General features: G+C 39.8%; 1 protein-coding gene across 5 annotated transcripts in view; it reads right to left on the bottom strand.

Moving 5' to 3' along the window:
* Window positions 1-3,018: 3,018 nt before the first annotated feature.
* The window catches only part of tll1 (tolloid-like 1), a 61,733-nt gene continuing 47,608 nt past the window's right edge, over window positions 3,019-17,143 (bottom strand). For all 5 annotated transcript variants that reach the window (XM_082535936.1, XM_082535937.1, XM_082535939.1 and 2 more), the window contains 5 exons: window positions 16,353-16,478; window positions 13,368-13,495; window positions 7,215-7,428; window positions 6,681-6,931; window positions 3,019-4,737 (listed from right to left, as the gene is read on the bottom strand). In XM_082535936.1, the coding sequence (XP_082392062.1) occupies window positions 4,603-4,737; window positions 6,681-6,931; window positions 7,215-7,428; window positions 13,368-13,495; window positions 16,353-16,478 (854 nt within the window). In that variant the 3' untranslated portion in view covers window positions 3,019-4,602. The remainder of the gene's footprint in view (window positions 4,738-6,680; window positions 6,932-7,214; window positions 7,429-13,367; window positions 13,496-16,352; window positions 16,479-17,143) is intronic.

Genomic DNA, 17,143 nt, shown 5'->3' with positions numbered 1-17,143 from the left:
AAATTGGGCAGATTTGCAATAGCTGAATCAGTTGTGGTTTTTTGTAAAAAATTTTGTTGGTACTTTTATTCTTTTTTTTTTTTTTTAAATTTCAGTAAGTAGGCCGTTCCTGTGGCTTACACGTTAGCCTGCCAAGCAAAAGATCCATGGCGTGATTCCACAAGGAGATGCACATCGTTTTGGGGTTGCATCTGGTGTAAATATCAAACGTGCTGTGGTGACGCCCTGCAAATAAGAGAGTAGCTGACAGTCACTTAGTACATAAAAGTTCCTGTTAAAAGTCTCAAACTGACCAGAGGTGATTAATCAGTTAACTAAAAATCAACCTTTCTGATGAAAGTTTTGGTTGATCTTTGACCAAAAAATTCTAAAAACTTGTTTCTGCTCTCACTATGTTTTTTCGAGAGGGCTTCTCATAGTCCATTATTAGTCTCACAAAACGACTCACTGTGGGCTTTGAGTGGACTTTGAGGACTTTTGATGATCAGATGGTAAAAAATAGAATATTAATTAGATCAATCAATAATGAAATTCATTATTAGGTTTATCCCTACACACGGTGCACTAAGGCAGAGTACATAAACTGTATGAGAACAGCTACAGTAACTCAGCTGTTGTTGATGTTTGTTTAGAGAGAAAAAAGGCACGGGGATTTTTCACTTTTTTTTTTTTTTTGACCACAAAATCAGTCATTTATAACTCTATAACACAAAAGGTGTTGCAAAGCTGAAATTGTTCGCCCAGCACTACTGCCTTAAAGGGCATAAAGTCTTCCAACCAAGTGGGAGGAGCTGTATTCTCTATGGTATTCATTTAAAAAGCCTTTCCTTCAATTCAAAACAAACATGTTTCAGATCTCTATCAGGCTTCAAAGCCTTTTAATAAACAGATCTATCTTTTAAATAATAAATTGTACAATATTTTTGGACCAGTGTACAAGAGAACGTGATGTTTGCTCGTTTTTTCACCCTAAAACGTTGAGAGATGGTTACATCAGTCTGGCTGCAGTTCTCTGGGTGAACTGTAGGTGGAGACAAACACAGGTCTAACACACTGCTGCAGCAATATTGGGAAACAAGCATGAAGGGACGCTTTAAGGTGACTCTGTCCGGACGTTTATGGTTTCATTTCCTCATTTTAATGACTAAAAAGTGTAAAAAGTGTTGTACAGCATGTACATGAAAGTTTTCCCCATGATGAAAGTTTTAATTAACAGCCTTGTATGCCTTTAAAAGATTATTCAAGAGTTTTAAATATTTCTAATCAGTGTTGTGTTCATCTGGGAGAATACCAGAAAAACAGATTTCTAATAAAAAAAAAAAGATTTCTTTTATTTTTGGGGGCTCTGACCTTTGAAAAACTCATTAAGGGCGCACTCTAGTGGTTGTCTCCTGGTAAAGCAGCGGCATCAAACTGTTGGGAGTTTGTTGCGCCGAATGAGAGAGTGAAGCTCATTAAACCGATCTTATAAAGGTAAGATGAGTTAAGATCTTCTCATGCTGAAAAGCTGTGGTTTTTTGATGTTTACAGGAGTCCAACAAAGAAAAAACTCATTCACAAGAGAGAGTGGACTGCTGTTCGCTGTGGCTGTGTGTTTTTATGCGGAGTGTGCGCCACTTGAATACTTATAGATATTTTTTTATGAGTTTATTTAAAAGTATAAAATTATTTAGTAGCACCAAAGTCCAAAATCTAATTGGACGACTGTTACTTAGCTCTGTGATGACGTTCCTGTGTGATCAGCAGCTGTCCAATCACGTCTCCCGCTCTGGCACGTTGTGTAAGCATCGTTAAATCTACAAATAGCAGTGTTTGAATTAAGAGTTGAAGCCAGAGAGTAAAGAATGAAAGACTATAAGATAACACAAATCAGGAATTCACCTCGAAATGCCAAAAGGTAGAAAGTAGGCATTCGAGCTGCACGTGCATACTGCATCCAAAGGTCAAAAACAAGGTGTTAGGGTCAAAAGTAATAATGAAAAAAAAAAACAGCATGTATGAGAAACCCTTATGTTTCCATAGCAACTTGTCAAACCGAGCCAAATCTTTATCAATTTAATAATTGATAATTTGTGCAATTTCCTTTTAGAGGACAATGAGGAATTCATATTTTCAGCATGACAAATAGAACTGAAGATCCACGATGTTGTTTTTTCTTCCAAACAGTTACTGAACAATGAAACTTAAATTTAATCCAGTAACAAAGATAGAGTTCATCTGTACTGCCAGTGTGGGTTTGCGCCCAGAGTCCAAAGAGATGCTTGTTACGTAAAATGGTAAATTCTGACTGTGATTGTTTTTCTGTCTGTGTGTTAGCTCTGTGATGCACTGCCCTATATGCTTACCTAAAACAGGTTTCTGCCCTTCTGAAAGATGAAAGTCACAGAGCTTTATGTTTTACTTGGTTCCCAAAAGCATTCTCTGAAGTTTCTCTGAAAACCTTTTAAAAATGATCACTAAAAGTGATCGTGTTGATAAAACACGATGCTGTAACATCATTAAAACATTTTTGATGGCAGGTTATTTAAATGAATGCAGGCTGACCCCTGCTGACAGCACAGAAAGAACCCAGCTGCCCAACAGTCTCAGACCCAGTCAACAAGTCAAGTCTTAAATTGAGGTTTTATAAAATACAGTATGTGTCACTGGATAAGTGATGAGGTCACAAAAACTGACTGGGTTGTCTGGTGACTATAAATTTGATCGGCAAATTCAGTGAAAATCCATACGGAAGCTTGTTTCTGACACTGAATCTTGATGTATTTTCCTAAAGAAGTCCAAATTATGGGTTATTATCTCAAAAATGGATTTAAGGTCAGGTTTGGTCTTAGACTTACTCATCTGAAACTCTCAGAAAATGTTCTGCCATCCCCAAAAAAGTGGGAAAGTAATGCTGTGAGAAGGTTTCAGATATCAGATATCATGCTGTCACATGATAACCACCTCAAGGTAAATGCTAGGATTTTATGAACAGATTAATATTTCCTTTAAAAACAAAAGACAAAGAGAACACGAGTGTGGCTTCAGCCTGTGTGTATTTTAATGACCGATGCAGAGGACGTCATGTCAGACCCAGAGGTGGAACGATAAAGCAAAAACTACAGTTAACAGTGGGATCAGGGTCACCTGGAGCTTGGCACATACAGCAATGAGAGATTCAACTTAAAAACACACAACTTAAAAGACACACACGCACATTTGCTCTAGAATCACCTACGACACACTAAGAGAAACAACGCAGCCCATTTGCAACACATATCCTTCGAATTGTCCTTTTTTCCCCTAAATGCACAAAAAACACGCGTATGTGTGCATGTAACCATAAAAGTGACACAAACACACATGCACTGCAGATATCGTCTTACACCCGGACTTCACGTTTCATGTCTTTTTGTTGTTGCTAGTTTTTTGGTTTTTTTTACAATTAAACCAATCTCACCAAACAAATCAAAACATGGCGCCGACACGAGACGTAAGAGCGACGTCCGATAGCATACATTTGGTTCTAAGGCAATATTGTAGTTCCATAGGACTAGTGCTGTTGATTGCAGAGTGCTGTTTGCACGCTGTCTCCATTTGAAAGCCTTCATTCAGTCTTTCAGTGTATTCTTTATTTTTAGCACCATGGGAATCTCTCCTTCAGTCACTGACTTTCAAGAGACAGCTGTGTAAAATATTCCCTTCTGCTATCCACTGGGGAAGAAGAAGAAAAAAAGAAAATCACATGTTCACTGTGGAGGAAGGGCAACTGGACACACCCACAACTTACAGTGAGGCTTAACATTAACATCACACATCGTTTTGGAAGTCTTTATTTGCATTTAATATTCTTTATTTTCTTTTTATTCCACAATCTGCATAAGCTGTAAGCAAGAAAAACAACAAAAAGGGCAAAGGGCAGACTCGAGCCTCTTTGTTCTCCCCCCCACACACACACGCACACTCACACAGTAAACACAATGAGTTTTACAATACAAAGACATGGAATAAAATAATCTGCAGCCGTTCTGAGCTGGGCTGAAGAGACCAGTTCCCAGGCCTCAAAGGCAATAAAAATGTTTGTCAGCAGTTTGTCGTGGGTTACTGTGGATGGTAAGCAGCCGTCTGATCACAGTACGTCGCACGGTTCCAGACTCTGGACTCCCTCCTCGGATGCATTTTTAAGGTCTTTAGTTTCTTTGGCATCCACGGTTTATATCTCCGAATATGAAACTAGTGTTTGTGCTTTTTATTTGCATTTGTTCAGCTCCGGGTATCTCAGTGAATCTATATGGATCTCCTGCAACCATGTCGTCCTGTACTGATCACATAGCTTTGATGTGCGGTAACAAAACCATCTCCTCCGTGAAAACGGCTCGCGCGGTCATCGGCGCAATCCCCCAAGTGTTTGCTGATAAGTCTCGATGTTTTTCCTCGTCTCATCTCGGAGTGCAGTGACCTGTGTGGAGCCACAGAGGGAGACAGATATCCACAGAAGAGTCATCTTCTTCTCATAGCTGGCCAAGAGGGGACGAGCTGTACTTTTCTCATTGCCGTGGTGAAGGTCAGGGTAACAGTGGCTGGGGCTGCACAGAGGTCAGAGGTTACGGGCTACGACTGTAGTCATTTCCTGGTGTGAAGGTTCTCCTGGAACTTGGTGCTCGTGTAGAGGATGTGGAAGCCCTTCTTGCTTATTGTGTCGTCGCTATGGAAACGGATCAGCATAGCATCTCCAGGTGAGTAAATCCCCTCTCTAGGCTGAGGAAGGGACAACAGACACACAGTGAAGAGATTGCTTTTATATATTTCAGGATACAGAACTATGCAAAAGTTTTGATCCACGTCTTGACTAATTTCTATATATTTTGCTTCCAAGCAGCCAGACTTTCTTCTGCTTTTCTAAAGTGCTTTTAAGCAACACTTCTCCAGCAATGTTCCCTCTAAGCTGCGCGCGTGCGCAATTGCACCCTGCTAGCACGGTCTCTGCGCAGAAAAAAATCTACGTTGCGCACAAAAACAGAATCTAACCTGAATTGAAATTAAAGTAAATATGTTAACAATTCTGTTTTGCAGTGTTAGTCAGTGAGTGACTGGCTGCTCCCGTATGGTATTAGAACGATGCCACCTTATCCCATAGTCCACCCAATAATGCGATTCACATTCGTATATACGCAGCTAATCAACGTCGACAGGCTATGACAGCGTCCTTATGTGCAGACACTGGTGTTTTAGCTAGCAAAGCGGCGTGGCTGATGTGGAGTGAAGCCACGTTAATGACAACGTGTACAACCATTGGAGATGTGAGCAGGACAGACGGAACAATTGGAAAAGCGTGGACTTTATACCAGTTTTTAAATTGTGTTGATAGGCCACGAAAACCAGAGTTATGATAAAAAATATATGCAATGTTTGGCTTTCTTCCTGAATACTATCGTTGTTTATATTTACTGCGGGAAGAAATGGTAAAAACGGCGTTTTATAAGGAAAACATTGGCTGCTTTTTCACAAATTTTCAGTCCTTGTACCTGAACATTTTCATGATGATGTTGTTTTTGTTTGTTAAGCCACTAACACTGACCTATGAATCATCCAAGCATTAAAAAATACCTTCTCAATGGATGTATATACACAAAACAGATAACTTAGCAAAGAAAAAGTCTTAAATCGTAAATTTAGGCAATTTGTTATGAGCAACCTGTTTGTTGAATTTATAAAATATGTCACAGATAAGACAGTTTGACATATATAAAAGAGTATTTTTGCACCAACAAGGGCTGTTTGCTGAAAACGTGGCACATCTTGGCATTATGTACAGAAAGTCATGCCCTTAAGATCTAGCTGCTATTCACTGAAGCTTCATCAAAAATGGTGTGGGTCTTTCTTAAACAAGGCAAACAGAAGTAAAAGGCTGAGGTATGTCAAACATCCAAAGAACTGGACTGAGAATCAGTGAATCCAAATTAAAATTTTTGGTTCAAATTGTTGTTAATACGTATGGAGGTGATTAAAATAGAGGTACCACACAGTGATTGTCTGCTATCATGGTTTGTGGTACATGTCAGCCAGTGGTGTTGGGGATGGTGTCAAAATTGATGAAATTATGAATGCAGTAATGTATCATCACACTTGGATCCACCATGCAATATCATCTGGACATTGTCTGATTGGTAGACAGCTTCATTTTTAGCATGACAATGATCTTAAACACACTGTCAATGCAGTAAAAGCATATCTGGATAGAAAAACAAACAATGTAACACTATCATGGACTGGCTTCCCCACCATTACTAAAACAGCGTGGGATCATCCAAAGAGGAGCTTTGACTGTCCTTCAAGAAGCCTGGAGAATTATTCCTGAAGACTCCTTAAGGAAATGACAAGAAATCTGCCTAAGAGAGTTCAGGCTATGTTGAAGAATAAAAGTGGACTTTCAAGCTCATTAAAACTGCCTTATATACTGCCTTTCCTATGTATGTTTGCACATTTCAATAAATCGTGAACGCTGCAAAAGTTAACATTGCAAAGTAATACAATGCACATTTATAAAACTAGTTAAAGCTTCACTGACTCAAAGTGCCAAAGCAAACTCATGTCTAACCTGAAGTGTTTCATTGTCGACCACTAAAACATGTGGCGAGTCCTCCACAAGTCTTTCAAGTTTACAGAACTCAGAGACGTCCCTGAAAATAACGGTAACTCACCCCTGAACCGCAGAAGCGTCCCAGTCGGTGTGAGTTGGCATCATACCCATTATAGAGCTCGATGTAGTCATAACCACAGTCAGCCTCCTCCTCCACCTCAAATGTAATGAAGCTGAGCTCGATGCCGTAGCCCTGTTCTGCCGTCAGCAGCCACTCGCAGTCAGTGTGACCCGGATAATTGTTGTCTCCGAACTGGGAGTGGGAGTAAAGGTTCTTCTGATGAGCTTCTGCTTTCAGCCGACCTCCACACTCTAAAGAGGCACAAAGAAAGGAAAAAGTATGAAAAAATGGTTTTTGGGGCACTTTTTGTTCTTCCCAGCAGTGAAGAACTAAAGTCAGATTTCATGACGGGTTATTTCAGCATGCACGTGCTGTTAAAGACCACTAGAGGGGGACATTGCTCCTAACTTCAATTAATTACGCTGATGACTTTGAGTGATGCTCTCGACAGATATGGTCTTGCACAGTGTTCCAAGAACAGACTTAAAAAATCGACTTTATTTACTACATAAGGATATTTATATGACCACAGACCTGTTGAGTGTGAAGCTTGGAAACCCTTCCTTTGCACTGAGGCGTCAGAAATGAAGCGTAGGTACATCTTGTTGCCAGTGGACACCAGCGACTCCGGGATCTTACTGCCACACAGACGACCCAAGATGGTGGCTGTGTCACTGTCCCCGTCAAACGCCTCCAGATGGTCATAGGCACATTCCTGATGCTGCTCGATCTCAAACTCATTGAAGGTCTGAAAAGAAGGAAGCGGGGAGAATGGCAGAGACGGAGAATGAATGAATGAGTGGGTGTTAAGACAAGAACCTTATAGGAGCTACCAGAGATACTCAAAAGGATACTTCCTATATTCACAAAAGTGCTAAGAGTGACCTTTATACAAGTTGGCGTCGAAACATTTCTCTATTGATGAAATCACGAACTTACACATGTATCTGCATGATTGGCTGGCAGGTGACAAGCAATTCAAGTTTGTAATTCTAAAAAACATGTAAGTTGTCACTCTGAGAATTCAATCTTAGGGTTTTACAGTTCTGAGTGATGGTAGCATGGCTATGGTGTCATATGCTAGATCACGGATGTCCAACTCGTTTTACATCATGGGCCGTTTTGATCTCATGTGGGCCAGACCAGTGAAAATCCTCTTTTGCCTGGTGTGTAGAAGTTTTTCTATGATAAAGACAAGCTATTAAGATATCTTTATTTATCTTCCTTCAACCCTACCTAACTTGGCATTTGTGTATGGACAGCAAAGGAAGAATTTCATTGCACAGAGAAATGCTATTTCTTCTGTACACATGACAATAAACACTTTGAATCTTGAAAGAAATGCTGCTGTGATAAAAGAAAGAAATCTGTCAGCACATCTCTTAAACTGTAAGAAATTAATGTGTAAACTTTTAGATAAAGTTCTGGTCGTTGCCCAGACTGTTTGGTAAATTTAAAACAGAACATTTCTGTTAATGCACAGCTTATGTCCTATTTTTTTCACCGTGGATCTACTTTTCTGTCATTTAATTTTTTATCTACTACTTAATTACTTTGGTAGTGTATGAATGGGGCATTTGGGAGGTCTTTATCAATACAAAAAGCTGTTAAAGTAAAAAGTCCAAAATGTATGTGCTTCTTCATGTTTTCCAAAGCTGCTCAGTGCATTTGATTGGAGTCTGTGTTGGGCTGATTCTGCCCCTGGGCCTTATGTTTGTCACCCTGTTTGGTCAAGAAAACTACATCTAAAGCCGAGTTCCTGATTTAACTCTTGGCACTACATCTTTGCTGAATTTCATTTTGCTGCTTTCGCTCTCTCTCTTTTCCCTTTGTTTTCAATCTGTTTCTGCTATCCAGTAAAGGCAACACGCTCCGAAAAATCTCTAAATATGCAAGAACCCTTTCGTAAAGATGCTGCACTACTAATCTAATCTCTCTTTTCCTGAATTTGTATCATCCTGGCAACAGGCAGGCATTCTGAGGTCCCTCACCGGTCTCTCTGAGCGACATTAGTTGGAGAACGGCACGAATAAAATCCCTAAAGTTGTTCAAGTCACTTTTCCATCTCACTTCTTCATCCAGGTGCTGTTGAAGGAAAGGGCTTAACTTTATCTGCTTGCTTGGCTCCGTAAAGCAGATTAAATTTGTCCATGTGAGGCACGAAGAGCAGAACTCGGAGATCAACAAGCTTGTAGGTACGAAAAATATTTCTGTAGTGTTTACAAAGTCTCAAAACGTGAGGGCTTTATTATTTTAAAGAATTATTTATAGAACTCAGGAATGTAGACAACATGTGCGAGCTGAAGGAAAAAATAAACACAAAGAAGAGCAGACTGAAGGAAGAGAATGGATTATTTCCAAATGTATTGTGTGTTTTTATGAAGAAATATCTTCACGGTAAGTCTTTCATTAAGCATCAAATCATTTTTTAAACAAAGAGAGGTAAACATGAGTTAATGTAGCTGCAATGGAAATGCATTATTGCACTGTTATTGGGTTCTAATTAAGCATGAGATACCCAAATTCCGTCCCCAATGAGCTAACTGACTGCCTGTCAGGGGCATGCTTAAAGCTTCCCAAACATCCCTGGTCAATAGTACTGTCAGTCTAAGAAATTCCAAAGCAAAGTGAAGTTATTAGAAAGTAATTAAAATTAGCTGAGGCCACAATACAAAAGAAAATACACACTGTCTCCTCAACCCCATATTTATTTCTGATTTCATTTTCTTTTTCCCATTTGTGGCAGATTAAAAATAATTCTTGTCATTGTCCAGGCTGCATGATATATTACACTGGGTTGTTTTTTTTAATGAAAGATGCAAGATGCTGCATATCACGTTTAGGCTGTTTATCTATCAGTCAGATACGATCTCGTTTTAGAAAACAAATGTTATTTTCTTTCTGAGCGTCAGAGAAGAAACCCCCGCGGAATGAATGCCTCCACGCGGACCAGCATGTACACAGTGTCACGATTTATAATCCAACCATGTCACCGTGAGCTGAGTCATAACACCTTGCAGGCCTCGCTCCCACACAGTCACACACTTGATTGGGTCTGTCACGTCACCATAACCATCACAACACTCTGATTTTTTTTTCTTTTTTTCCATAAACCAACTGACTTGAAGCAGAAAGGAGGGTGAAGGTGGGCTGAAGCGTGGATTTCATTACACAGATGGGAAGTGTTTGATTCTGAGGTCGTGATGGTTTCCAGATGTTTCTAACCATACCTCAAGCGAGACACTGGTTTGATGGTCTGACTTGAGCCGTGTACTACATCCAAGCAAATTGTGTGTGTGTGTGTGTGTGTGTGTGTGTGCCAGACAGAGTGAGGAATAATTAAATGATCTTAATGCCATGTTCAGATTTCTGGCATTTTATATGTCCTTCTTTGATGTCATTACTGTGGAGAAAGAGAGCACCCCTATTTATTATATGCATACATTTGTACTCATGTCTTTGTGCATACTCACTGAAATGCATATATCTTTATTGAAAAGAGAGTTTACTAACATACAACTACAAAAAAACTCCTCAAAATCTAGCATAAGGGGAATACATCGTTTGATTTCGCCCTTACCCTACTTCTAAGCTGACTGTAACACTAAATCAAATGAATTTTAATACCTGACCTAATTCCCCCCCCCCTAAAAAAAACAAAAACAAAAGTGCCCTCACTCCACAAGTCTAAAATTTAAAACTGGTCCTCACAGATATATGCAAAGCTAAAGTGCACAAAACAACAAGTAATATTAAAAACATAAAGACAAAGGAGTGTGTATTTAGTATCGTTTGAATCACACAAAGTTACAAAGTTACATTCAAAACGGGAGCAAAACCTCGTAACTGTGCTATCGCAGATGATGATGTAATGTGTTTTGGTTACATAAGCGGTCATTAGAGATTATCAAAAACTAAATGACGATGGATGACAGTTTTGATAACAAGCCCATATTGTGGCTGGCTGCAGAGTGGAAGTAAGGTGAAGAGCCAAACGTTTAATGCATCCTTTCAACAGTGTGTGTGTGTGTGTTGGATAGAGAGAGACACATGCATGGGAACATGACTTTAGGAGGATTATCTAAAGCATCCTGTGTAAATGTGAGCATGTGAGTGATTTCATTCTTCTGTATTTGTTTTTATTATTATTTTTCTTTGAAACCAACCTCTGGAGCTGAAACATGAAGCCAACACAAGGTTTGTTTGAAAAGTTAGTCAATCCACACAGACCTTCCGATAAAAAGCCCAACATCTACATTACATCTGAAATAAACAGTTTTATCCCCCATTTAAATTGCATTAAGACTTCAAATTATCCATGATTAAAAGAGTGGCTGTTTTGGTGAGGGCGGCTGACATAGATGGTGTACTGTAGCTGGCAGAGGTCTGCTAGTCAGAGAACTGGACTATTGCTGTAGCAGGTTCCTGTGTCTGTTTTGTGCACCCATGCAGTGGATGAGCCTTGCTAGACAAGCTTGCTAGCATTAGCTGATAACACAGTTACTCTACCCTGTTGTTTAAATATGCTCACGGCAGTGTTTTTATACGAGAATATCGGTGACGCAGTAGCTCATGTGGCTCATAATCAATCACAATTCACAGGTTGTTGCCTCGAAAATAACAAATGTGACCTTGACCTTGAGCACAGACTGCATGAAGACCTGTTAGGACAGAGGTAATAAACTCATTTGCATTACATTTTACATTGTAGGTGTCGTGCTTTGATCTCTGGTGGGCCGGCCAGTGAAACTCCCCTTTCTGTCAGTGCAATGAAATTTTAATACACATTTAATCTCTTATATCTCTTATATCTTAAGATCTTAAGATATAAGATAAAGAAGTGCAATTTCAACAATGCATCCATTCTCTTCCTCTCATCCTTATCAGGAGCATTGGAGGGGCCTGGACAGGTCTTCAGTCTGATGCAGGGCTAACACAGAGACAGACAACCATTCACATCTATGGGCTAATTTAGAATCACCAATTAACCTAACCCCAATAACCACATGTCTTTGGACATGGAAGGAAGCCAGACTACCCGCAGAGAACCCATGCAAACACGGGGAGAACATGCAAGCTTCTTGTAAAACAAGAAAGACTCTCCAGATGGGAGAGTCAAACTGAGGAACTTCTTGCTGCAAAGCAACAGTGCTAACCACACCACCATGCTGCCTCACAATGTCAACAATTTATCTCTGTTTTTTTTCTACATAAGAACACAACGTCAGATTAAACTGTGAAAAATAAAGGTGTAAAATTATAGAGAAATTCCTGCAGCTCATAGTATGTATAAAACAAAGTTTTTGTTATTTTACAGAAAATGTCTCTTTTGTAGACTCATAGTAGTTCTAGAGTAGATGGTGAAAAAAGAAGAACTTTTCTGTAATCTAATTGTTTAATTTGGTGTAGTATGAATGGCCTTCGAGGATGACTTTATCAGTAGTAAAAAGTCCAACATGTATGCCAGCATTCACATTTTCAGTCATTCAGTTGGCCAGATTGGAGTCTAGTGTCAGTCCGATTCTGGCCACTGAACCTTATCTTTGACACCCCTGTGTTAGGTGGTTATTTTGTATAAATATGATTAAATTCTGACCAGTACTGATTCAGAACACAACTCCACAAACCAATTAGAGGCCAGGTTCCTCCCCCTGTTATTTAGTCCCTTGTGAGAACAAATATGAGCTCTGCACTTATGACGTTCATACCTTTAGAAAGTAAAAGTAGTAGTCTAACAGTCAACTAACAGAAAGTTACTTGAAGGCTGCAATAATTAACAGATTAAAGCCATTCTTTAATCTTAAATGCCACTGAAACTCAAACCAATTTTGGCTTCATAATTGAGAAGTCTTACTAATACTCGTAACGAGTGACAATACATATTATAGTTTATCTTTGGTGGACTGCGCTATTTTCTGAACTTTCTGAAATGTATAAACTAAATTATTAATATATTTAAGAGAAAAGTTACAAGTAATCATCTTTTTGCAATATTTCTTGGACAAACAGTGGAAGCAGTCATGATGTAAAGTAAGGTTATGACTTGTTTACAGCATCATCTCAACATGTTTTAGTTGACCTGTCTTGTGCTTTATTACGTTCTTAAATAAAATGTTTGGTCAAGATGAACATTTTTAGAAGCTGAAGACAAACATCAGCTGTCATTTTATCCTCTGAAGTGCACATAGCTTGCAATTCTCACATCAACTTCTCTAGAGAGGCAACACTGAAATGTCTGAGTTTCTGCAGCAGAAACAAACACTTCACTAAATGGTACTGGAGCTCAATTTTAATGGTGTCTTATAAACACATACATGTGCACCAAATTAGAAAATACGCAAAAGACTTTGTATGTGTGTGTGTGTAGGCAGCACACATGCATACACAGGCATAGAAAGGCACACTGACACAGATGGCCACTGCCCAAGGCCTTTCTGTAATGCATGAGCACTCACTCACAGTTAGCCCAAATATACAAACGTGCACTTTCTCCCTCATTCACATTTGGGTTTCATAAGTGGAACACGAAAGGAGAAGCCAAGCCAAGGCTTTACCATACAAGATGACCCCACAGACAGAATGGTGCGTCGTTACAGTGGGGTGGCATTCCTGTGATTTCCAGGAAAAACACACAGAGAAAGAAAAGCCTGACAATGTTGAACCCGCTTTTACGTGATGCACACTTACAATTTTGACTCTGTGTCCCGGTGTGGCTGTGATGTCCCAGGTGCACTCTTTCCGGCTGGGGTACTTGTCTGGCCAGTTTGGGCTGCTCAGGGTCCCACTGGGACTGTGGATCTTATGCTCACACTCGGCTGGAGACACACACACACACACACACACACACACACACACACACACACACGCAAGAGCACACACAGAGAGGAAGTTTAAAAATCATGGCTGCACAGGAAAAGGTCAGAGGAAATGGAAAAGGAACAGGAAGGAGAGAAACACAAGAACTAAATGAGAGAAGAAGATTTCAAAGAAGCACATCCTGGTGACAAGTTCACAGTGGGTTTCACTTGAAATTGGCAGCAAGCTTTGCACAAACACTGCAGTGGGACCTTTGCACTTTCTATACTGTAGCTGAGTACATATATGTATATGTACACTATTTGTATACAGTAATTAAAGTAAGAACCATATCATTATTTTGGATTTGGGAGAGGAGGTGGGCCTGAATGCTTTCTATATGCATTCAGTGAGTTTAGACTGACAAACAGTGTACATTTGTGTAACCATACCTGCACATGTAGCATTCAGAGTCTGTTAAAGATTGAATGCTTTTCTAAACACCATTGCATTCATTGGAGAAGTATCAAACTCAGTGGTTTTTGTTTTTATTCCTGACGACTACTCTGTCATTTGCCCCACTTTCTTTGATTTTAAGGCTTTGTCAGCTCCACCTACTCATTACATTATAGAAAATCGTACTCAGCAGTCAGCTCTTTGTTGCCACAGAATCTCAGAAAGCGCAATGAAAAATATCAGCTGCACTTCATTTGTCACTGATGGACGAGTCTGGAAACACACAGGAGCTGTTTGTTAACACTGACTACTTTCCTCCTGGAGTCTGTCTCAGGTTAAAGCCGTCCAGAGCAGCCCACACACAGTCACACATGGCATTTTCATGCATTCGATTTTAATGAGACAAATGCTATGGCTTTATGAAGGTGCGGGGAGGCAAAAGGCATGCACACCACAAAGACGATGTGTTTGAAAGTGATGGCTTTTATTTCTCAGGAAAACCAAACTCATGTACAGCATGAAATGGCATCCACAAGAACAACACGTGAGTCTGAAACAGCTTTTTTTTCCTTTTTTCTAGCATGCAAAGTATCACATACAGATGTCAAAATCTCCACACAGTTTTGTTTTTACAGAAGAGTGTAACATCTCATGTTACAGATAGAGCCATGGGTACAATCTGATTGAGTTGCTGGTAAAAACGAACAGTTTCAAAGTCATTGCAAGAGTTTAAAATGAGATCCCTGAGACTTTAAAGGATGCTGTGTGTCATTTTTTATATTTCCCACTGGTGTGAAAAGCCATAAAGGTGAGTAACAATTATGCTTAATGATGAATCCAGGGTGTAACAACAATTGCTGAAATCTTCTCAAACAAGCCGAAGCTCATGTATATATATAAACAGGGGCACAGGCCGTGTGACGGGAATATGAATTAGTGTGACACGGCAAGGCTCGCTTACACTGGTGTTGTGCACATATAAACACACATGTACACACAGGAAGACAACGCTACACGCAAAGCTTTCAAGGTCCCAGATGTTTGAAACACGAGTCTTTTTATGAGCATCACGGGGAGTCTTTAGTGAGGTGTGTATGTCAGTGCTGATGTTGTGAGTGTGTGTGTGTGTACGTGTTCAAAAGTTCAACTTCAAAGAGCTGTGTATAATATGTCCATTCAGCAGGGTGTGTGTGTGTGTTTGTGCAAGTGTGTGTGTGAAAGTGCAAATAACCTTTAATAAATAATGTTTTCTGTCAAACTAAAACTTTTTTCCACCCTTTGTCCGTTTCTCACACACATCAGAGTGAACAGAGTTTTAGAGACTGCCAACTGGTTTTTAGGTCATCTGAGAAAAGTTCAAGAGTATCAAGTCGTTTAGAGTGGAGCATCTCCTGAAGTTAATCCCCTACATATAATTTATAATGTCACAGTTTTGTGGGACATTTCTGTGGTAATTAATTTGGACTTGGTGTGTTTCTGTTTCAGGAATGTCCTTTAAGAACAGTCCAAGTTAGGTCTTTTTTAGTCTCACTACACAAAATAAATACTCTTAATATATAATTAAGTTTTTAATTTTTGCTGATGATTTTGTCTCAGTTTTTGTTAAAGAAATAGTAACATTGTGTAATATGTCATGTTTTGAAGTTCACCTGAGGTTGTATTTACCTAATTTTAAGACCTGTTGAGGACTAATTTATTCTTAATATATCCTGATATATAAAACCTTAAACTTGTGTTCCATTTTGCCTGTAGTGCTATTTATTTTGCCTGCATTGTTTTGGTCTGAGCAGGTTCACCCAGCACCTATTTTCTTTCTGTCTGCCAAGCTTTTCACTACCCAAGAGGAAGAATGCCTCTACCTGTCCCGAGGCTCATGCGAGTGACAGCGTGACAGGATGTAAGTACTGATGGCGTCTCCCCTCAGCTGAGCTTTAACGTTAGCTAGCTGCATGCCTTCTTTGGTTGGTGGGTGTAGTTTGACAGAAAGAAAGCAAGGTCATGATTTCAGGAAAAAAGACATTCCTGCGGAGTTTTTCAATTTCCTTTTTCACTGGGGCGCACTCCAAGGCAAATGCCATAAGGTTTTATTATATTCAGGATATTGCAGACATTTCTACAGTGGACATCCCAGAAATTGGACAACTCTCACTTGAACAATTTAGATGAATAAATAGCGCCACAGGCCAGAAGATTTGGGGGTGAACTGTCCCTTTAATCTATGTGAAAAAATATAAGCCAAAGAAAAAAAACTCCCTCAAATGTAAAGCCTGCTATCATGTGGATGTGTGTGGACAGCGCGTGATGGATGATGGCTATTCTTATGAATGAGCACATGCTTGTGTTGATGCGCGACAGCATGCACGTGTGCTCCGGTGCTTTTATGCCAGTGTGTGTGTGGGTGTGAATGCACATGAAACCCACCTTCCTTACAGTCATGTTTGTTCTCATGCAACACGAAGCCATGGCGACAATGACACACGTAGGAGCCCACCGTGTTGATGCACTCGTGTTGGCAGCCGCCGTTGTCCTTGCTGCACTCGTCTTTGTCTATGAGGGATACACATGCAACACGTCAGTGATGTGGAAACATCAGAGAGATGAGATGGTGGGAAGGGAGAGAAACAAAAGAGGACAGTAATGAGGTGCGGGTGCAGTGGAAAAGGAGAAAATGAAGACAAGTTAAACATTTTATTGCAAGGCTGAGAGTTAAAGCCCAGCAGGATGATCAAGAGAGACATCCCGGCTTTGAACGCTCTCTGCAGCTTACTTTTGTTTTTTTACTACAGTAACAGCTGGAGATCAATAAAGGAGAAGTTACTCAAAAAGGCAAAAGTTTGCATTGATTGCCACGGAGAAGAATATCTAACGAAAGAAAACAAAAAAAACTTTCTGAAGTTTGTTAGTTTGTGTAAGTCTGTTGTTGTGTTGCAATCGTCTACGTCCAGGTCACAGCAGCTGTCTTATTTAGGTTTACTGAATTTTGATTATTCTTTGTGTTTATTTTGAAAGTATTACTTCCCTTGTGTGTCCCAATGTGTTGTTTTGCGTCCTTAGTTGTCCCTACTTTGTGATCCATTAACTTGTCCCTGATTAGTTTCATCTGTTTTTTGTTAACATACCCTGCTTGTGTATCTTGTTTGTGTACTTGTTTTAGTCTGGGGCCCAGTTGCAGTCGAGCCCCTGTAACCTCTCTTTGTTATGAGTGTAACACA

Source organism: Aulonocara stuartgranti (genome assembly GCF_965226115.1).
Source record: "Aulonocara stuartgranti genome assembly, chromosome: 6".
Classification (NCBI taxonomy): Eukaryota; Metazoa; Chordata; class Actinopteri; order Cichliformes; family Cichlidae; genus Aulonocara; species Aulonocara stuartgranti.
Note: the sequence above shows the minus strand (reverse complement) of the source record. Positions and strands in the feature narration are given on the sequence as shown.